Source organism: Grus americana, chromosome 1 (genome assembly GCF_028858705.1).
Source record: "Grus americana isolate bGruAme1 chromosome 1, bGruAme1.mat, whole genome shotgun sequence".
In the NCBI taxonomy this organism is placed as follows: domain Eukaryota; kingdom Metazoa; phylum Chordata; class Aves; order Gruiformes; family Gruidae; genus Grus; species Grus americana.
The window spans coordinates 17427570-17451133 of NC_072852.1; the positions used below are offsets into that span (position 1 = coordinate 17427570).

At 42.8% G+C, this 23564-nt stretch overlaps 1 protein-coding gene across 8 annotated transcripts in view; it reads right to left on the reverse strand.

Moving 5' to 3' along the window:
- CELSR1 (cadherin EGF LAG seven-pass G-type receptor 1) overlaps positions 1-23564 on the reverse strand; it is a 179629-nt gene that overhangs the window by 79228 nt on the left and 76837 nt on the right. For all 8 annotated transcript variants that reach the window (XM_054847505.1, XM_054847552.1, XM_054847525.1 and 5 more), the window contains exon 3: positions 2368-2590. In XM_054847505.1, coding sequence (XP_054703480.1) covers positions 2368-2590 — 223 coding nt within the window. The remainder of the gene's footprint in view (positions 1-2367; positions 2591-23564) is intronic.

Below are 23564 nucleotides of genomic sequence, written 5' to 3' on the forward strand. Positions count from 1 at the left end.
ATTAAATTATTATTTATTAAACTATTAAATTATTAAGCTATTTTTAATATTTCTTTACTCTGTGTGTGCTCAGTTCTGTTCCTTGCCACTAGTCAAAAGCATTTTTTGTATCATACTAATGGTTAAAGCACTACTACTTTTGAACTTGTCTGGTTATCACCGGCTGGGGAAAAAAATACTGGTTTTTAATAGAAGGGATATTTTTAATCTCAGGACATAGGAAACAAAAGACACTTTCTTAGGTAATTTTGAATAAATAGTGAGAAAACCTCTCCACTGACAGTGGAGAGAAGGAGTAGCAAGTGTTGGAAGGAAGCAAGGAAGACATATAACGTTGGGAGCAGAACGACATGCCTGGTCAATAACCTAAATATTTTTTTTAAAAATGACATTTTAGTTATGAGACTGGACAATGCAAACATCCTGCTCTTTGCCAGGAGCGGGTCATCAGTCACTTGAGGCTGAGGGAAGCCAGACACCCTGGGATTTTATGAATGCTCCCAAATCACAAAATACTTAATGGCAAATCATCGTCTAGTCAAACTGCTAATTCTTGCTTATCCTCACATACTGTTTTCCATCTGGACAAAAGGATAATAAAAGCCAAAGAAATAACAAATGTAAATAAAGGTGAACTTCAGGTATGAAAAGCTAAATGTATCGTTATCCCAGACAGTGTGGGATGAACCCCATGATGGTCTAGACTTTTTATAATCACACTGAGTGGACTGAGCAGTGTTTAGCTCATGACTAAATACGCCATCTTGGTTTTAAAGACGATGAAGAAACCCTGGTGTAAGCACTACCATGCTACAGTAGCTTGCTGTTTCTCAATAAGCCCTTCACAGAGCATTGGAGTCACTTTAACTCGAAGCACCCTTCACGTCAAAGATCTCTTCCTGAAAGCCTGAAAAATGGCACCACGTGGCTGCGGGGACAAGCCAAGGGCAGTGCAGGTAATTTATGCTGGCAGCCAGCCCAGACTGCTCCTTTGTTTGCACTCACTGTAGGTCTGACAAGCCCAACAGAGCCTTCTGCTCCTCAGCTCTTCCATCCACTTAAATCTTCACAGGCACATCTCTTCCTTGCCTCGACTCGCATGCAGACCATGCCTGCACTTTCTGATTTAACCAAAATGTCAAGATTCCATACAATTTCAGATCTTGGGATTAAGACAGATGAAGGATAAAATGGAAAGAAGCTGCCTGGTTCCTGACAGATGTAAAACACCAGGTAACTGCTGGGGGTGGATGGGACGTGTGCCTGCTGGTGTCCTCCACAAGCACTTTCTCTGGACAGACACACAAACATGTCTGTCATTGTCGCTGTTGTACCTATCAACAAATCCCTGGCCTTGCCCTCCAGGGTCGGGGCTAACACATTTTGTGTTATTTACTCACAGTCAACCGTGAGGGAGAACCAAAGGTCAATCCTGATCAGATAAACCATGGGAAACCTGAAAAACCACACCCTCTCTGGAGAAGAGGTGTGTGTGCACCTGGAGCTCTGGCTCCATGGCAGGCAAGCCCCATGCCTCACCCAAGAAGTCTTCTCCAGAAGAGTGCTTTTGCCCCTGGGATATGTGAGCCGGGGAGGAGAGCCCTGGTCCACGCAGTGTAGCTGCCACCATCACTCCCTTCATCTCCCTGAGTGACCCTACAGGGAGATAGCCAGCCCAGGAGAAGACTGGCCAACATGGGGACATCGGGGCAGATGGGACAGTGATAAGGCTGGTTGTGCCTGGCAGCCAGGATGGGACCAGAAGCAGGAGCTGGGCGTGAAGGCCAAAAGGAGCAAGGTGAGGAGCTGGGACAGTTGGGGTTGTCCCAAGCCCAAGGCTGGGAACCAGCGGAGAGCAAGGACCTGAGGAGGACCAGCCCGTGCTCAGCCATGGTCTGAGGAGACCAGATCCTCTCACAGGCCAGGAAACAGGAGAGGGGAAGAGCGCTCCCAAACAAGCAGCACGAACTAGCAGCCTGTGCCTGAAAGTCACGAGCCACAGGCACAACTAGAAAAACATCTGACATGGTTGAGAAGTGGCAAATCCACCAACCACCCTCGCGCCTCTCCGCTAGGAGCTGCTGAGAGGTGGCTACAGAGGCCCTGGTGTCCCCTCTCCTCGTGCCATCGCCCCACGTTGCAGCAGAGGAAGGTCGGGAGTTAGCACCTCAGCGGCATCCTCAGTAGGGCAGAAACCAAACGCTTTCAAACAACAGGATCACACCCCACTCACAGGAGTCACTGTCAGAAATATCCAGAGTGACCTGTACATGTAGATAATTCAGTTGCTGACAATATTTAACAAACACCCCTCAAGCTGAAGCGGAGAAGCCACCAGCCACAGAGCCCTTCCCCACCGGGACTTACATGAGGGAGACGGTGAAGTGGAAGCGCTGCCGCAGCCCCTTGAAGGTGATGAAGGACTGCGGGGGGAAGCTCCTGGTGGTCATCTCGCAGTACGGCCGCTCATATTCGCCCGGGGGACACTCACACTTGAAGCCCCCGATCAGCAGGTTCACGCAGGTTCCTCCGTTCTTACACACCCCTGGAGCACAGCGGCCAGAGCGCGCGTTCACCTCGCAGTACTCTCCTGCAAGGGGAGAAGCAGACATCAGGGAAGGTGACACCTCACCCCAGCAGCTCTGACATTCAGCTACCCAAGTGTTTCTGATAAAGGTTAAGCTGCTTCCAAACTTCTGCACCTGACCCCCTCTGCAATCGAGGTACAAGGCTGTAATTGCAGGGGGTAAGGATGCTGCATCGTCTTTCAAGTCTGAATTTTCAAGGGGGTGCAGGATATGATTTGCTGAGCAATCGTCTTGCAAATATCCAACAACGTTGGCCCCAGTTTCCAGATTCCCTGGCCGCTTCCAGACCAGGTGATAAATATAAAGCTAGTGACAGATTTATATGGGAGGAGGTAACACTACCAGTTAAAAACTTGCACGCTCCCTGTCAACCAATATATGAGTAAATTGTTCCAGCGCTTCACTACTGTTTGGAAACTGTGTAAACAGGTAAGTGTTTGCATTTCACCTCGAGTGAATTTGGCTTTGCTGCCCATGGCAGCAGCAGGGCACAGCTCAGCTCGTGACAACGTTTGCAAAATGTTTATAGAAAGAATAAGCAGGATGCCAATGACATATGTATTGCTTCCATGTTTTCCCATGTATCCTGCAGGTGACAGACATTTTCTGAACCTTTCGGAGATGTGCGTAGTAACTCTCCACAGAAGTTACGGATTCTGCGTACCGCTTGCTGAAGTCGTTTCCCCCCCAAATGCTTCAACTTTATTCTATTCAAAAGTCTGTATCAAGATGTGATAAATGCAAGTACCAAAGAATCAGGTGTCTTGCTTTGTCTGTACGCTGTAATTTTTCCTGCGCTTGCCCAAAATCTGAGAGTGAATCACAATTTAACAAAATAATTTGTGACAATAATAATCTGTGATAATAATAATTTGTGTTAATAATGTAGAGAGGATATCCACTTAAAAAATCTGCAGTTGGGACAAAAGCAGCTGCTGAATTAATCATTGTACAGAAAGCTAAACCTTCTACGTGAGTTAATTAGTTAACATTTATGTTTTGGCATGTGTCTTCCTAAGATATAAAGCGTGTTCAGATCCTGCACGTAAAATTGTCCAGAGAAATTGAAGATGGCATATATAGTTGAATTTTACCCAATAACAACGTCTGAGAAATAAACATAGAGCAAAATTACTCAACACAGCCAGCTGAAGGAATGAATACATTTTCAACAGTTCGATATTTGCATGATTACTCGCTACCAGATTATACAATTACATTAATTCAAGCACAGTTAAAACCGTACAAATGCATTCCTGGAGGAAAGTAAAAGCAGCAGGAGCTGTGGGCAGTGACTCACAAATGAAGGCAAATTAAAACGGAAAGTTTTGCTCCAGTCACTGCCCCCGCAGCCCTGCTCCCACACGTTCCCACGCCAAAGCCGCCCACGCTGGGTGGCAGGCTGCAGCCGGCAGTGCTGCCACATCCAGACCTGGATCTGCACCTCTTTTCTATGCCGGGCTGTACACTGCGGTGGTTTAGCCACTGCCCCAGAGGTAGTGATCTCTGAGACAAGGTGAGGTGGACAGCCTGGCTGTTTCGGCTCTCCAGCTTTGCTGCCTTTCTCCTCTCGCATCAACATCACGTGCCTTTTGGGCAGGTACAACGTATGCTGGCAAAACGCAGGAGCAAATATAAGAGTGCCATGATCATACAGCCAGCCAAATGCACCCCCCATCCAGGTGGGCTCAGCTCCAGAGGTCGGACCTCCGGTCCTTCTCTGTGCTCCCCATGATGAACAGAGCCATCGTACGACTGCCTCCTGATGAACACAGTTGTGGCTATCTCCTGGCAAACACTATACTGGGGTGCTGCAGTGTATTTAAAAAGGATGTAACACAAAGTACAGGGGAGCTGAACACATCTCTCTATAATAATAATTCTCACACTTAACAAATCATGAAATAAATCTTTCCTGTCATCCTAGAGGGAATGCAAGCCGAAACGTCTGAAGTAATAAACCATATAGCTGAGAGCTCAACTCCAAGCCTGTGCTTAAAGCTTTTCTGATTCAGGACTGATGTTCCTATATTCTCACTTCAACATATTAAGATGAAATGCTGTGAAAACCACTTGATAAATACCTTCCTGTTTCCATTTATCAACTGTGAGTACCAGGCAAGACTACGTGAATACACCTTCCTTAGTACTTTAAAATGCTCTATAATGTGTTTGGAGAGAAATAGTATGTATCATCCAAGAGAGAAAATTCCCTCAGTGTACTGGATATGCCAAACAAAGTGCACACACATCAGACGCACCAAGAGGACATTACCAAAAGCACTTCTTGATGATTTGCTGCATAAGTGCAGCCAATGCCCCTTAACACACACATTTTGTGTCAAAAACTCTCAAAAAACTGGAAAACCACAAGTCCTATAGAAAGACTAAACGCAGGTTCGTCGCTTTAAAAAAGCAGTAGGGTATTTTGTGAAATAACTCTCCAACTCAGAGAGGACTGTAATCTTCAAGGCTTTCTGAAAACAGAATGATATATTTGGCAAAGGTAAATAATGTGCAGGCTTGAATACAGAGGCAGAAAAAGGAGCAAGCTGAAAGGAGAGATTCCTGGCACAGTACCACGCTGTGGAAATGCCATGGCAATATGGAAGTGAAATATAAAAGCCTAAGTTGGAAGTCACTGATGGTTCCGTATTAATTCTGTGATATAACAAGAATTTATAGATCATTTGTTCAGCTACCTATACAGGCATAAAACTATTTAAAAGAAAGCTTACAGAAAAGTTCTACTGAATGATGTTTATTACTACTTTTCATTATGATGCTTAAAGAAGTGGTTTTAAAAAAATGTAGTTCAACTTTGAATAAGATTCTTTGTCCTATATTCATTCAGCTGTAGCACCACTGATGTCCCAGTTGCTAAAATTATTCTGAATTCGCTTTACTCTGTAATGTAAATGAGAACTGCATTTGATGCATACTCTTTGATGTTGTATTTTCATATTTTATGTATATTTACCAAAATATATTACAGTAACTCCAAGAAATCACTGTGCTTCAAGGCACAAAGGTCTACCAAGAAATTTGATAAATCCTTAATTACCCTTTTTTCCAAAAGTGCCTGGAATTATTTAGAAACAGGGCATTTTTGGCTTTATGGAGAAGCCATCCAAGTAAGTATTTGAAGCACTGCTTTGATCGGGATTGGCAACAGAACACACCTTTGTGCCGCTCTTGGCTTTGTCACTTCCAAGGGCGGCCACCTCATCCCGGACACAGCGCCATCCCACAGCACTGCCCTGTGGGAGCTTTGAGGCACGGCCTGAAAAGCATCCTCAAAATTTGAACCGAAGCCTGCGTGGACTTGAAGGACGAGCTGGTTGCTGGCTGCAGCCGGAGTCGGAAGGCCCTAAGGGAAGAGCTACTTGCGGAGCTGAAAAGGAAGGGATCTGCATCCGCCAGCCTTCAGGATGAAAAGCGCCTGTGTGCCTGCCCGCAGCTGAAGGTCAAAGGGCTGGGACATGCTGTCGGAGGGGATGTCTCGCAGTCTGGTGGGAAAAATTAGAACAGAAGGAGGGAGACCTGCTGTGCAGTGAGGGTCTGGAGGGGCTCGAGTGATAAGAGCACAATCCAGACAGCCGCTGCGCACAGCCCAGGGTTGGTCTGCGACACTAGCGATGCCGGCATGGCTCACCCCCTTACCCAGCCCATGAAACTCCCCTTCACTCCTCATGGCATTTCCTTGGCTAATATAATTTCATTTTTCACGCTGGCCAGCATTTCAGGAATCACTTAAAAAACTAGTTACATATCACAACTCTGTGAAATCCAAGCAGGAGATGTGAAGCTTCATCCCTCCAGCTGCTAAATCTAAAGCATGCACTGTCAGATAACACGGGCCACGGCTGCCTGTTATCTGCTGGCAGATTCCTGGGCTTTGAAAAAATTCTGGCCCTAGCCAGCAAACGGTTTCATGTTACAGGACAGTAGCTGATCTTATAGGCTCTCAATTAATATTGATGACTCTTAAAGCTACGAGTCCTATGGCTTTATGTAGTGCTTCCCAGTTTTAAAGCCCTTGAGATCACAACATGATAGTTGCTTTTGACACTGCTTCCTACTTGGAACCATCCTGTTTTTAATACATCTCTTCTTCAATTTTAGGACTAACTTTACAAAGATGTTAATCATACAATTTCTCTTATTAACTTCATGTAAGCGAGGACACCATGACATCAGGCGTAACATAACAAGAACAGGCAAAGCAAAAGACTGGCTAGAAGATTTGCTCTTCCTCTGACCTATTCCAAGTAAAGTAATGGAAGAGTTTAATGAATAAACAATAAATGATTACAAAAAAAGTGAAAAGAAATAAACATAAGCTATCTGAAAAATGAAAAAGTAATTTCAAAATTGCAAATACCTTGTGAGCTGAACATTTTGGGTTTCAAACAGCACACTGGTGTGCATCAATGAGCTGGTCTTTGCAGAAACCTGCCTGTGGTTTTGCTGGTGAGTTGCTTGACCTTACAACAACAGACAATGTATAATGTCGGAAAGCTTGCTGAAAATAACATGACGGCATTGGAATAAATACAGGATTACTCTACACTTCAGTTTACTGCAAGGTGTTTCCACAATATCCCTGTTTAGGGACTAGTCCTCAAAACCTTGTACTATTCTCTGATTGTTTTCAACTGAAATACTAAATATATTTGCATGAAGCAGCAGACATGCACTGATGTTCTTGTTTCCTTTATTCCAGTTTCCCTAGACACTAGTTAATTTTTCACTCAATATCTGTAATTGTTTGACTTGAACTGATTCTTCTCTCCTTTCCTCCATCCTGCCATTTGTTCTAGATACATATTAATCTTCTCTGTGTTTGTTGTTGCTTCACCAGAATGCAAAGCAATTTGAGCAGCTGATTTAAGCAGTCAGCCTAAAACTATGTACTTTAAGCTGGAAAGGAGAAACAAGAAGAAATAGGGCAACTAAATTCTTCAAAGAATTCCCATTGACCCATTGCCCTAATAAAGAACCAATTATCATTAAAAATGTATTTGTGATCTTGCACATTATGGGAAAATCTATCCTCCTTTTCCTCTAGTAACTAAACCACTACTAACCTTAAATGACAATTGGTACTAAAGCAATCAGTGCACTAACTAATAAGGAGGTTGTTAAAAACAAATTAGCTGCAGAATCAGCCTGGAAATCTCTACTGGGACAAGAGATAAAGAGGTTGGGATCCAACACATCCACTTTAGGGGTGGTTTCACCATAGTTCAGGCTGAGTGGGAGTTACTATAGTTGCCTCCTTTTCCCAAACTCGTTGCACTTTCCTCCCCCTCCCTTGTGTTGGCATTCATGCAATCCTGCAGTTGACTGATTTGTGGAGCTAAGATGGCAAAACACCATTCATTTCTTTATTGCAGGGTTAGTGATCTTCTGATTAGGTCTCTCCTAGGATTGATGGGATGAATAGCACAGCAGGCACAAGGGAAGGAGGCAGGACCATGCACCCTGGAATAAGAATGAAGGGATGGTCTTAGAGAGGTTTAACTGTTATGTAAATACAGCTTTAAGCCATTTTAGACGGTATGTGTGTGAGAGTAGTAGCTCATGCCTGACTTAAGTGAACCGGATCAACACCTTCAGTGTTGATATCCACCTCTCTCCACTGACTGTGCAGGGATGTACTGCAGGAAAATTTGCCTAAAACGTAGGCACAAGTCAAATAATAAAAATGAAGACTGAATTTTGCCCATAAAGGGAAATTCATGACTTTAGTGGCTCTGTGGTGCATGAGCCTGCTCTCAGAACAAAATGGGAGAAGTCAGCCTTACCTCCCAGCAAAGGCCACTTCCCAATGAAACATTACACAAACAACCAACATCTACTGGTTTTATGAGAGAAGTCAGAGAGCAGAAAAAGTAACCAAGTCATTCTGAATGAAGGAGAAGCTGGATCAAAGAGACGTTAGGAGCCGTTGGTGTACTAGTGACTGTGATTAATTAGGAGATGACTACGTTCATGTACTATTTTACACAGACAACAGTGCTATTTGAAGAGCAGAGGTAAAATCTGTGTCCCTTGGAAATCAATGGCCAAACCCCTACTGCGACTTCAGAGAGGCCATGCAGACGCATTTGTTGGACTTAATACTGACACTGACAGTCGTCACTTCATCAGGTTTCTACTTTATGCTGCTACTAAACATTCAAATTTCAAAATATACTTTGGTCTTTCTTTTTACCTATTACGTTTTCAGAATTGGGACTGATCTAGAAAAATGAAAATCAGCCCCAACCTTCTTACAGGAAGAAACACCAGCTTAACGTCCACTTTGGGGTCTCCTTCCTCCCCTTTGCTGCTTTCTGCACTATAAAGGCAGATGATGAGAAACAGGCTAAAGTAGAGCGATAGATACATACATAAACACACACAAGCACACACCACACACAGACACATACACTCACACTGTTCAGGACTAAATCCCAGTGACTCGTAATGACAGCTGTCCTTCGTAATTTAAGTTGCTAACCGTTCCAGATTTAACAAGTTGTATTTGCAAGAGAGTACCCTGAATTTAAAACACTACACAAAATAACAACAAACACATTCCTCTCACACTATATATATATATAGCTTGCCAAGTAGCTCTTTGAGGTGATAGATAGAAAATGATCCTATAATAAGATACTCAGGAAATCACCATTTTATCTCTGGATCTGGTTTAATTTTTCTGTGGGCATAAGTATTAAGCTCTGAGCTGGTGGGAAGAGAGGGTGCAGAACTAGTGGTGCTTTCTCAGCTATCCCTCTCCTTTACCATCACCCTTCTCCCTTCCTTGTGCCTTCTTCCACAAAGTTCCCCCCAGGCGTCCCTGATCCCTCTCAAATCAGATTTCCAAAAATCATAAGACTGGGCTAAATAAAAGTCATGAGATCTTTAATCATGAGATGCTCCAAAACAATGAACACGGGAGGCTTTTTATTTTCTTTTATTTGCCTCTGAAGCTGCGGGTGGCATCTGCTGGCCCCAAGGTGCGTGAGAGCTCTTAGTGGTCAAATTCCAGCCCAAAATACATGACCAAAACTGGCAGCTCTGAGGGAGCTCCCATTCCCACACCAACAGGAAGGCACTCCTTTGCCCTTCCCAGCTCTTCTTCCCACTGGAGTCCTTGGGGACAGCATCTGCACTCTGGCTGCTCCAGGATCCTGCGAGTTCCTGGGAGGAAGAGGACCACAATGTAAAACTCCCCTGGCCAAACAGGCATGGGAAAGGCCAGGACCCCATCCCACCTCTGGATCCTTCCCCACTAGCAACCATGCTAACTGTGTTTTACAAAAGCAGGAGCAGGGAAAGCTCAGGTCTCCATCTATCAAGCTGCTTTGGGCTGTGCCTACTGATGCACTGCATGTGCAGAGCAGCCACTGAAATAGTATCCCTGACAGTCCAAAATCAGGCCCAGGATCCTACGTGCAGCACCAGCCTGAGCAAAGATGTTCCTCCTCCTCGCCTCCTCCCCTTCCCTGGACACAAAACAAAGCAAAACAAAAGACACCCTGCAGGGATGGGTGGATGGATGGATGATTTGGGATTTGGGTTTTTTGTTGTTTATCATTTAAATGAGAAGGAATAATTGGGGAAAAAAAGAAACAATACTGATGAGGATTAGTGATATTTGGGGCACATCTGTTGGAGAAATGAATTAGTCTGTGCATTCCAGAAATTATGAACATGTTCTCAAGATGATAGATGCTCAATTTTAATGGTCACTGGACCTTGTCCTCCCATGCAACTTCCACCAGCTCTGGCAGGAACAGAGCACAAATAAAAGTCATGACTGAGTGTTTAATACCTGTGCTGTTCCTCATATATTTGTTGAGGATTAAAAATTCTCATTCATCACGCTTCCACTCTGTCTACACCAGATAGCTCACCTTTCACCTTCCAGCAATGAGGCCAAGAGTGGTGCGAGCACCAGAAGCACTACCAACACTTGTCACAAGTATTGCGGTTTTTCTTTCCTATAGCACTCTGATGAGCAAGTAGCCAGATACTACACTAAAAAAGAGGTGCACGCAATGTGCCTGGCTTCTCCCTGCTGCCTGCTCCCATGGGACCAGACATAATCACTGCCAGGCTTCTGAGGAAATGCTGCGGAAAAGCACTTTTCTGGAATGTGTTAGATGTGGTGGAGGAGAACAAGAAATAGAACATCCGTGCCTTCAGCCTGCCACAGCTCCCTACCAACATTTTTTTCTATGTGGGATCCAACAAGTAATTTCTTAATCTCTTAATCTTTATTCTTGGCTGATTTTACAACTATCTCTAAGCTCTGTAAATTATTGAACCATTTGTTGTAACATACAGTGCCCTCACAAGGTGTTATCTTCCTCTGCATTTGACCTGTAAGTTAAAGCTTTAGAGACCTTTTTAGGTTCTGTCTCTCACCCAGGACTATACATAGCACAAAGTTACACAAGAGAAAAAAGAAACGCACCAAAATTTCCAGTTTATGTTGAGTTCTGTGGCAGGTTTATATGTAAGACAATTTATCATAATGCAAATTGCACTTATTTGGGGTAAGATATGGTGATGAGCAGTGCCTTTCAAAAGCCTAAGCTTTATCTCTGGATGTATTTAGTAGGGGGAAGACAGTACTGTAGATGTCAAAGATAAAACCCAAATTAGATTATGCCATTGTGTCTGCAATTTGCATTATGTCTTACTTGGAATAAATCTCTTAGTTAAAATCCCATCTTAAAACGAATGAGAAACCTGGAGGTGTAAGAACAAAACACACCTCTGCATACCATACTTATATTCATTTAGAGAGGAATATCCCTACTTCCATTTATTTTTAAGAGAAACAATCATCCTCTACTTTTATTATACATACATCTGATACTATTTTTTTTTTTCTCTGCCCTCTATGCCCCTTGACTCATCTCCAGGAGCGTTACTTAAGGAGGGGCACATCGAAGGAACGGAGGGCTGGAGCAGCCACTGCGGTTTGCAGGACACGCTCCCTCAGGGACAGCCTTTGCTGTCTGGTCCGTATTTGCATCCCTGTGCACCTGCGGGCACTGCAGCATGGGAACCAGCTGCCATGCCTAGTTCTCACCTCCTTCCACGGGCAGCAGTGATAAAGGGCACTCATAGTCTCGGCATGCCGCTGCTCAGATGACAAAAAAGACTACTTCATCACGCAAAGTTGCAGTTCTTACTGGGCACTGAATGCCACCACTGGCACCATTAATTCCCCAAGGCTGCTGCTCCACAGGCCATTGTGGCCTCACACTGGACTTTTCAAAATACATTAAACTATTTACGTGAATGAGGAAAGCAGGCAAGGGGTAGTGGCTGTGCCAGGGGTGTGTGTGCAATAACATCTTTTATCAACAGGATCTCAGGAGTTGGAAAACCAGATGTGCTTTCAGGCACCGTCAGGCATCCCACTCGCTTTCGGCCTAGTTTCCCTAAACTGCTTTCCACAGAGGCGGACAACAAAGGGCTGCAACTCCCAGTTCCCAAATCTGTAGGGAAGGGGAAAGCTCTAGCACTTATTTTTGAGCAAGTTAACATCTTGAAGCAGTTCAAAAAGGGAACGTACCTGCAAATAACTGACCTCAGAAAGAGAGGAAAAAAGAAAAGGGCTCAGGAATACGGGAAAAAGGAAATCGGGGTCTCCCTTTCAATAGCAAACACCACTGTTTTCTTCAGGAGAGTCCAGCCCTTATTCCACTAAGATCCCATTTAATTTTCTCCATGCAGCTGTTACGCACTTGATGTTTCGACTCAGAACAAGAGACAAAGCACCGAAGAAACCATCTGCCCTGGTCCCCAGCAGCCCACCGGGATTAACTGCACAAGGAGCTAACTCCGCACACCTCCATTAAAGGAGGATTGGTGAGAGCCTGCATTTTGTGTTTTCCAGAAATTAAAATTTTTCACAGCAAAATGTCACTCTCACATCTTCTGTGTAATCCAAGGCTATGGTAAAAATCATGGCATTGAGAAATAGGCAGACCTCAAACCAAATCATGCTCCTTAATGTCCTAGGCGAGCCCAGAAGCTCTAGTGGAAAGCATAATGGCCAATTAGTGAGAATAATTGAAGAGCAGCCGTAAAATATTAATAAAGCAACTGAAAAACATGCTTAAAGTAAATCTACTACTGTAATTACATCTTACGAGGCTAGGATTTCAGAGTTTTATATTTTCATTTCATACGAGAAGCATTAAGTTAAAAGAAAGTTATACTTTAAAGTACTGTGTAACTGTCTGTATTATAGATCATATGAGTTTAGAGGTTTTGCTTGACGGAGTAGATAGAACTGGCAAAAAAAATCTGATGCTCATCAAATTTCCGTTTTTATACATTGAAAGCAAATTCTGAAAAAATCATAACGTCCCTCTGCTTGTCAAATTAAAAGAATTAGGGTTAAAAAGATAATCCTATAATCTTATGTTTTGGCAGTCTCAAAAATATTTCCTATACAGGTCAGTAAACATAAACTGAAAACAAAAAGCAACTTAATCAGTGAAGCTCTTCTTAATGACTCTTGAAAAAGCTATTGTAATGTCACGCATGACTCACACAGAAAATCTCAAAATCAATGTATTTTTAAATCTACAGAATAGGTAGAATTTTAAAAGTTACTTTTAAAAAAAAAAAATTAAACAGATTCATCAAAAATGAATCCAGCCAGCTTCCACAACTTGTACTTAACTCTTGTTACAATAGTTTAGTAGATTAAAATTCAGCCTTTGTGTAAAAAAATATGGTTTCATTTCATAGTCACTTTAAATGATTACTGTCTTGTTAGAGTTAACATACTTTACTGTGTCATCTACATTGTGTTTAATTATTAATATGACACTCATCTTCCTAATAATGTTTCTTACAATATGCACATCAGTGTGCTGACCCCGTGAAGCTGGGTAGCCCTATCTAATTAAAATATGCTTTTTAATTACTATATTGGAAAATGCTGTATAATAGCTCTCATATGCTTAGCTATGGAGAATTTGAGAGACAGCCTGAAGTGAAGTATCTTCATCTTGATTTTTAGAAACTGAAAATTCAGGCCGCCGACTGCTCGGGAAGCTGTGATTCGAGGGCACCATACAGTGCGGGTCACAGAACAAAACCTGCCCCAGGAGGAGCCAGGGCTGGGATGCAGGCACTGAACCATGATGCTCTAAACAAAAGAGCATTTGCAACAACAATGAAGTTGTGGTTCCCACCATGCTCTGCACAACTGTATTGCAGAACTGTAATTATCGATGTTGAAGGCCAAGTGCCTCAGTCTGGTGCTCAACTGTTGAAACTTTCAATCATCATAGCACAAAGAACAGACACACAAGAAACTACTTTATACTTTTTTCCTCCCTAACAGGACATCATCCTGATGCCCTCATCTCTGCACCCAACTGTCTTTCCTGCCACTTTCTTGTTGTTTATTTACTGATGAAAAAAAAATGTCTAAACTTGGGAATTACAAATATGTACAGAAGCCCAATAAGTTTTTCATAATTCAGTCTTACTGAATTATAAGGGGGCTTCTCAGTTTTGTTTCCCTGTTTCATATTTACAGCCAGGAGAAAAGGACTCCTGTTACCTTGTTCCTTGGAAGTTAAATTTCTTTTTCATTCAGGAAGTTCTAAAATATTCAGTTCCAGCCTTCCTGGAATTTCTTTTTTTTAGCCTTCACGTCTGATCTGCTGTGAAAATTGTGAGGGGCTTTCCAGAACATGAGGCATATTGGAACAAATACTATCTCATTGCGATTTTATCTTCCCCACAAATAACTTAAAGGCAAGTTGTTGGGTTTTTTCTCCTCCTTTCTCTTCTCCTTTTTCCCTGATTTGTTTTCAGCAAGAAAAGAACAACCAACACACCTAGCCATTGGCAAAAAAACCACTTAAAGGGTAGTATAATATTTAGGCTATTTTGACACTTAGGAAGTGTATGTTTTGATGTATTAGAACGCATTTGTGTGGCTTACATGCAGTTTAAAATTTTATCCAGCTAACCTATCTGGCATTAGAAAAAAAAGTTTCATATTACACAAGGCTCAACTTGGCTAAATTAATAAAAACACAATTGTAAACTATGGTCACAGAGAAGTTGGCCGTTGTTTAATAAATTGCTATTTAAAATATTTTAATTAAAACAAACCTCAGTGTGTGTAGTTTCTCTCAGATCAATGTTCTGCAATGCATATATATGTTCACAATTATGACAGTGTGTGGGAATTTAGCTACGTCAGTACCTATGAAATTATAATATCAAATACCTCCGCTCTGTGTAATTACGCTCCACCTTCCACTTTTTTTTTAGTTATACCAATGAAGATAAGCAAATGCATTATAAGAAAGGTTTTCAAAAAGCCTGGGAGAACTGCAACTCCCATTTAGGTGTGGTAACAGAAATCCCATCAATATAAAACCAGTAGTACAAGTCAACAGCCTAAAAACTGCTGAAAATTGATGGAGCAGTATCATTCAAAAAGAAATATATGTACAGCAGGTTAAAGACAATAAAAGAGATTTCACTTATGCTAGAACAAAGGGAATCCTAAATTTAGACTGCTCCGTTGTTAACCAGAATGCCAACAGGAAACCTGAGGTGCTCAATAGGTGTCTTTCTTCCACGGAACACCACTAACTGATAAGGTCATACTCACAGGACATTTTCTTGCCAAGAAGTGGGAAGGAGAGGCCAGGTGCCAGAGGTGGGCAGGTACCCACGCCAGGTTAGCAGTCTGCCTTGCTCGTGTAAAGCCAGCTGCCTGACAGCCAACACAAGCTTAGCTTGGCATGGCTTCATGGTCAATATGTTATGGTCACATCAGGGATTTAACGAGATTTGACTTTAATGAAAGAGACTGAAGGCAATGTTAGCCATGGCAGGGGGTTGGACTAGATGATCTTCAAAGGTCCCTTCCAACTCAAACCATCCTATGATCCTATGATCATACCTGGCTGTTAGGGCTTGATATTAAACACCTACATTGTAGAAGAACTGGGGCAGCACTTGTTCAACAGCAGCAATGCCATCATGCCGCAGTGTGTGCTCACAGGCCTCTCGTGCCTGCAAGCTCCTTGACTTCACACTGTACAGCCTGCAATTAAGAATCTACCTTCTCCCCATATTGCAATCTAACAGACACGAATGGCATTAAGAGCAAGTAGGTGTAAAAATGGAACTATCCTCAAACAGGTTATTGCCTAGGCTCTTTGGACACTGATTTTTAACTATATTCTACTTGAAATTATCAACAGTGGCAGAGAAAGTATAAAATTGTCAGTGATAAACTCTGCAGATAACAAATGATGGGAGCGGGTAAATGAACAGAAGAATGGGCCGGCTACACAGCCATCTCAAGGAAAAGCAAAAAAAAGATAAGCTGTAATCAGTAAGGACGATTTCCTAGACCCTGAACTGTTTGGAAGAGCTGAATTCATAAATACATTGGGGATGAATTACTAAGGCTGCTTCTGAGGCCAGGGTAAGTGATTACATGTGATCTGCTGCTCGCTTTTACAAAGCACCATCACATTTCCACTGCAGGAGCGACCGGTAAGAACAGAAGTCTTGTCAAACCGTTCTAAAACTAATTAAAAAAACCAAACACAACATTAAGTCTGTAGCTACATTTCCACATTACAGGCTGAGAGAGTTGGGGTTGTTCAGCCTGGAGAAGAGAAGGCTCCGGGGAGATCTAATTGCGGCCTTCCAGTACCTGAAGGGGCCTACAGGAAAGATGGTGAGGGGCTGTTTATCAGGGAGTGTAGTGACAGGACAAGGGGTAATGGGTTTAAGCTGAAGGAGGGTCGATTTAGATTAGATATGAGAAGGAAATTCTTTACTGTTAGAGTGGTGAGGCCCTGGAACAGGTTGCCCAGAGAGGTTGTGGATGCCCCATCCCTGGAAGTGTTTAAGACCAGGTTGGATGAAGCTTTGGGCAACGTGGTCTAGTGGAGGGTGTCCCTGCCCACAGCAGGGGGGTTGGAACTAGATGATCTTTGAGGTCCCTTCCAACCCAAACCATTCTATGATTGTATGATTCTATGAAAGCAAAGGACTTTGACCAGTGCAAGTATTTCCATGGGCATGGAGGATAAGATGCGAGGCTCCTGAAGAGGCATACGAACCCCCGACACTTGCAGTGGTTCAGCTGAATCAAAGACCATCCCACGTGCAGCATCTTGGGGCGGGGGGCGAGGGAGAGTTTGTACATGACTGGGAAAACCTTCAAACTTTAAACAGTAGCTAGTTTATGCACATCAGGATGAGTGTAATGCGATAAAACTCTTTGCTTAGGTTTAGGAAAAGGCATAGCCGATTGATGTGAAGGCTGCAGGCCATTTACACCATTTGAGAACTGAACTGTCAACAAATATACCACAGTAATCCAATTAGAAAAGGCTTTCTGCATCCTGACAAGTGAGCATAGGTTGAAGATTAGCTGAAGGATATATCCTTCAGATAAAAATCCACCTGTAGAAGTGGTAGATCTCTTCAGTGAGTCCTGTAAATCTGATATAAACTCCAGACTTCCCATGTTCATCTCCTTGGTGATATGGACAGAAATAAAATCATAGAATCATAGAATTGTTTTGGTTGGAAAAGACCTTTAGGATCATCAAGTCCAACCATCAACCTAGCACTGCCAAGTCCACCACTAAACCATGTCCCTAAGTGCCACACCTACATGTCTTAAATACCTCCAGGGATGGTGACTCCACCACTTCCTGGGCAGCTTGTTCCTGTGCTTGACAAGCCTGTCAGTGAAGAAATTTTTCCTAATATCCAAACTAAACCTCCCCGGGCACAACTTGAGGCCTTTTCCTCTTGTCCTATCATTTGTTTTTGGGGAGAAGAGACCAACAGCCACCTGGCTACAGCCTCCTTTCAGGCAGTTGTAGAGAGTGATCAGGGCTCCCCTCAGCCTCCTTTTCTCCAGGCTATACAACCCCAGTTCCCTCAGCTGCTCCTCATCAGACTTGGGCTCCAGACCCTTCACCAGCTTTGTTGCCCTTCTCTGGACACACTCCAGCACCTCAATGTCTTTCTTGTAGTGAGGGGCCCAAAACTGAACACAGTACTCGAGGTGCGGCCTCACCAGGGCCAAGTACAGGGGGACGATCACTGCCCCAGTCCTGCTGGCCACACTATGGCTGATACAAGCCAGGATGCTGTTGGCCTTCTGGGCCACCTGGGCACACTGCTGGCTCATATTCAGCCGGCTGTCGACCAACACCTCCACGTCCATTTCTGCCGGGCAGCTTTCCAGCCACTCTTGCCCAAGCCTGTAGCGTTGCCTGGGGTTGTTGTGACCCAAGTGCAGGACGCGGCACTTGGCCTTGTTGAACCTCGTACAGTTGGCCTCGGCCCATGGATCCAGCCTGTCCAGATCCCTCTGTAGAGCCTTCCTACCCTCCAGCAGATCAACACTGCCACCCAACTTGGTGTTGTCTGCAAACTTACTGAGGGGGCACTTGATCCCCTTGTCCGGGTCATTGATAAAGACATTAAAGAGAACTGGCCCCAGTACTGAGCCCTGGGGAATGCCAAATAATCAAAAGAAATATGACAATATTTAAAAGTTTAATAGATTTCAGCTTTTGACTGTTATATAAAAATGTAACTTTACTCTGTTTTTATTGTTTCAGTTATCTTCTGGAGCAAGCAGTCATGCAGTTGTGCTTCTGAGCCATAGCCTCAGGTCCAGCCTAGCATCACTGGGGTCCAGCCATAAGGCTGTGGCATGCTGGCCCCATCCCTGCATGCATTAACAAGGAGCCTTGCCACAAAAACAAGCAAGGAGCCATTTTAACACGCACAATAAATCTCTCAGTTAAACACAGTGGGCGAGCAGGCACACAGGCTTCTGCTGAGAGTGTGTCAGGAAAGAAATGTCTTTCATGGGGATCTCCCACAGGTTTCCAGCCGTGGGCAGCCCAGGAATGGTGCAGAGGAGCTGTCTCAGCTGCTCTGGGCTTGCCACTGACTACTTTTACATGACCTGGAAGAGATGAGGATGCTGTGCCTCAGCTCCCCACCCCTTTGGTGAGGTGCACAGCACTATCTTGCTCGAAGGGGTGTCTCAGAGGCTTCCTTTTGCTGTTAGTAACTTTTGTAGAGTTCACAGTGATCCTTAGATGAAAAGCGTTTTGTACAGATACAGATTGTAACGATCTGAAGTCATAGTTCTCTGACAATATATATAGACCCAAAAGCAAGAATTTTTCCAGGGGATACCTCTTAATCTGAGTATCCAAAGCAACTACTTATTTTCAGGAATTTATGACACAAAAATGACATTGTGCTAAAAGCAGAGAAAGAAAGGTAAACATCACAATTGGATGCTGTGCTCTTCAGATGCAGCATGCACTGCCCCAGAGCCAATGGAAGACTTATTATCCATGGCTAATTGCAAAGAATAGGTTGTATGGGTTCCTTATATGTTTAGATATTAAGTCAGCTCATGAGACGACATCTGGGGTTCATTGCTTTTTGGCATGGGTAAATGCAATGGTCATATGGAGAAACTTCAAAGCACTGAGAGTAAGATTTATGAGACACTATGTCTCTCAGTACATAGCTGAGTGGTGAAGATCATAAAAAGAGAAAATGATAGGCTTTTCCAGCTTTTGCACCAGTCATGCTCTGAAAAATGTTTGGAGGAGTTAAGCTCTGCTTCTGGACCATCCACTGCACTGCTTAGGGGGTCCTCACCAGCCGCCCAAGCACTGCAAGTGCCTGGGGGCTTGGAAGGGGCTGCAGGCTGGGAGGAAACAGAAGTATCCATCTGTACTGCCAACCACAGGGACACACAGCTTGCCACGTCTACATCAACGGAGATGTCTGCTTATTCAATAAGGCAAAAGAGGGCTTTCCTCACAAAAATTTCATGCTGATGAGACAGACAAAGTTGAAGATAGATGGAAAAGACTGTGCTGGGACATCTGTGCAGAGAACAAAACTAAGGAGTACTAATCGTAAGGAAGGATCTTATAAGCAAACGATCATTTACCTCTCCATCAGATGTGAAAAAGTTATCTCAGCTGCAGAGAGTGACAGGTCCACAGTAATCAAAGGGAAATCGTGTTGCAGTTATAAAGACTTAGTTTCACTACAAACATCAAAACAAGAGCATGGCATAGCACTGCTGAAATAAAAATTTCTACACCTGCAACATTGTACAGACCCCACATAAGCTTTCTCACGGTATTGCCATACAGAACCTGCAAGAAAAGGCAACCAGGTATTCTCCTCTAAGGCACCAAGAAACAACAAAAGTTATGAAAAGGCTGATAGTCAGCACTCGCTTTTTCCTGTAACCAGAATCAGAAGAAAAACTTAATAAAAACCTGCTAAGACTTTTGAGAATGGGGAAAAGATATAGCCTTTAAATTCTGAAAATGGTACAAATCATCCAGCGCCCTAATAGCTGTAATTGAACTCCTGAAAATGAATATAGTATTTTTAACAGTATTAGATCTTGCCACTGTTTTCATGTGTTTATTATATAAATGCATCTGGAATCCAGCAGCATAACCCTGAAGACCTGGACTAAGGGACACTGTTAAGGCAGCAATGCTACAAAATATTTCAGTGCCTTCCCTGCATCGTCTTAACATTTGAATGAGGTATCAGAGAGATGACCCACAAAGTTATCCCATACTGCAGATAATATCCCTACATATAGGAGCATTTGGGAATGACAGAATTTCTTATTTGGCGTTTTGTGGCAAAGACAAACTTGGTCACAGCTGTTGGAAAGTGCTGGCAAAGCCCCACAACCCTGGCAGGACAATCTTTGTTCAGCCTTGCTGTTGCAAAACCATGGGCTTTCATAAGCTAAACAAGGAGTTAAAGATGCAGTAGGGAACCTGAAGAAATCAAACAAAGCTTTGCTGCACAGGATTTTGGCTGTTACACACCTGTGATCCCACCGCTCCAGCAGAGCTGCAGAAGTGTAACCCAGAGTGGAATTTCAGACCCTTTCGCCCAATATAAAACACTCATTACGGCTACCCTGGCTGCCAGATTTCTCTACTTGAAAGCTGAAATTCTCCCAAATAAATCTCTCTGGCCTGAAAAATGAGAATCTGGTATCAGACTGAGCTGGGAAATTACTATCTGAAATATGGATATAAGTAAAGATAACACAGAAGCAAATTTCCACATTTACTGCTAAATGTTTGCAAGAGCCAAATGCTGAGAAGTTACTAAACAATATGAATAGAGACCTCTGGCATGATGCTGTAAACCAGCTATAATTACCTTCTCATGCCACAAAGTCAGAATCCATGGCGGCCAAGTTAGATGTCATGATTCCTCATGTCAATATGGTATCACAAAAATAAATTAGGAGGAAAAATGTATAACATGTAAAAGATCTCTAATTGCTGTATTTGATTACTAGAAGATTTATAGCCACTTAAGATTTCTCCCCTCTCTGAAGTGAAATCCAAGGAGAGATGCAGAGGATATGCGAAATTCTCTGACGATCTTTTTCCCTAGAAATTGCTCCTTGCTAGGGGTTAGGTAGCAAAGGAGGCAGAGAGAATGCCTTGTGCTAAGGAGAACTGTGGGAACATTAAATCTCTTCCTTATTTCAGGGGTTGTTTTTTTCCCCTTGGAGTGCTTTTGTTCTGTGAAAATTACATTTTACTTTTTGGGAGCACAACTGTAGAGGAGAAGGGTCGCGGCAGCTGCTGAGCAGAAGGACCGCCAGGCATCGAACTGCAGCGAGAGATGCAGGAGGCCCCAGCGATGGCAGGAGGCAGCACTCACAGCAGGGCAGGAATCGTGGGAATTCACACCCAAAAAGGTGGTGACATGGCCACAGTGGTACGTCCTATAGGAGGCACCAGGATGGGGCTGGAAATACAGCTCATTCTGGAACCGCTGTGGCAACCACGCCTCCAAAAACAGTGCAGATGATGTGATGCATGTGTCCCTGGGAGTACAGATAATTCCACCTCTGTCCACCTATAGTTCATCTCAGCTGCTTCTGCAGCACTCAGAGACATGAAATGCAGCTGGAAAAATTACACAGGCTTTCCACAGCATTCAAGTTCATTAAATTTGTTTGCTTAACTTAAATTACATCCTTTAACCCTTTAGCCATAGGGTTATGCACACAGCTCCCTGCCACCAATGGCACGATTGCTAGTGTGTACATTGTTCACTTCTCTACACTAATTTGTACATAAAGAAAAGAAGTTAAAGGGGTCACTATTCTGAAAAAAACATGATAAAAATATATGTCCTTCACTCACGTCCTTACATCACAGGAAGTGAAGCTAATTCCAAATCACCTCAAACTAGCCAGTAATCAGGTTTCAGAAATATCTTGTAGAAGCTCAGCTTACCTTTGTGCCCGTAACAGAAGACTCCTGAAGACAGAGGAACTTTCATCATGTATAAATGACTAACAATTACATCAAAACAAATGGAGGGCTTCAAAGCGGGGTGGAAAAATGGGGGGAAATTCCATCTGATTAAGATGGGACATAATTATCTTCTACAGGAAATAAACACTGTATTTTTAACAGGTGACCAGTCAGACAGATTCAGTACAGGGTTATGATTGTGTAGTGATTTCTCATCGAGTTGCAGCGTATCTCCCCAGATGACAGATTTTAGTATTTTCTCGTAATTATTTTCCTACATAGGCTCTTAATTGGAAAATGGAAACATGAGAGCTCCCAGAGCAGGCTGCATTTCATTGACTATTACCATTCATATTTCATCTTTTACAATTAATTCAAAGATTCCTAAGTACCTCATATTGGCATGTTACTAAACTGAGTTAATACCATGGTAACATTTCAGTAATACCAGAATCTCCCAACTTTTAGCCTTAGCAATTCTTTGGTCATTCGGATTTATGATTGCTGCATTCCATGAGCCAATACACACTGCTGCTATTGAAACCAACCTATGCTGTTTAAATATTAAATAGGTATAAAATCTGTATCGTTGATAACAATAAATATTTACATACAAGCGGAAAACACAGTATTATGATTAATAGATAGAAACTGAACTTGCAAATGGATATGAATGATTTAAAGAAAGGACAAAACCCATAGGTAACATAAAAGTTCTTAAGTGGGATTGGGACAAGATTCAATAATGCATCTTCATAAAATATTTCTGGTAATAGATTACTCACTGATAACATTTTCCACCTCATTCTGTAAAGGGGATGAAAATCAACCAACTAATGACCACCATATGTGGGTAAGTGTGTCAGGTTTGATGGAAAAAACATTCTCATGCAACATGGAGCCTAAAGGCACTAATGTAACATAAACCAACCACAGCGTAGATACTAAATTTCTACTGCATTCATTCAGCAATAAAACAGAAATATTCAGTAATATTTGTATCAATTTACAGGATAAGGGGTTCCAGAGCCCTCTTGATCATGGTTGGGTGTGTTTTCCCCTGGCCAACCTGACTGCGATCACGACCCAAACCGTCCTTCCAAAGAATGAAGTGTTTCACTGAAGCATAGTTAACTCTGAAACCTAAAGATGGCAAGGCTATAAGCAGTGCTGACTCCTTGACTTCTGATCACGTTAATATCCTGGCAGCAGGACGGTTAATTTTTAACTCAACAACTATGCACTGAAAATACAGTTACAGATCAAATCTTTCTTTGTGTATGAATAATATGGTGCCTCTCCTCTAAATATGTGCCATGTCTGTTCTGACTACAGCGTTAATTATTAAATATGTTCATCAATTATTAATATAAGATTATTCTCTTTCATTTTTAAAGTATATTTAGCCTTTTTTTTCCTGAAGATTTCTAGCAAGTGACCCTCAAAATGTGATGTAGGAATGCATGTCATTCCAAAACCTAAGACATGGATGAATTAACTCTACTTACACGCATAGCTTTGTTTAATGAAACTTGCTACTTCTAACCATTCCTTTTTACAGTATGATAGTACATAAACATGTTAAATG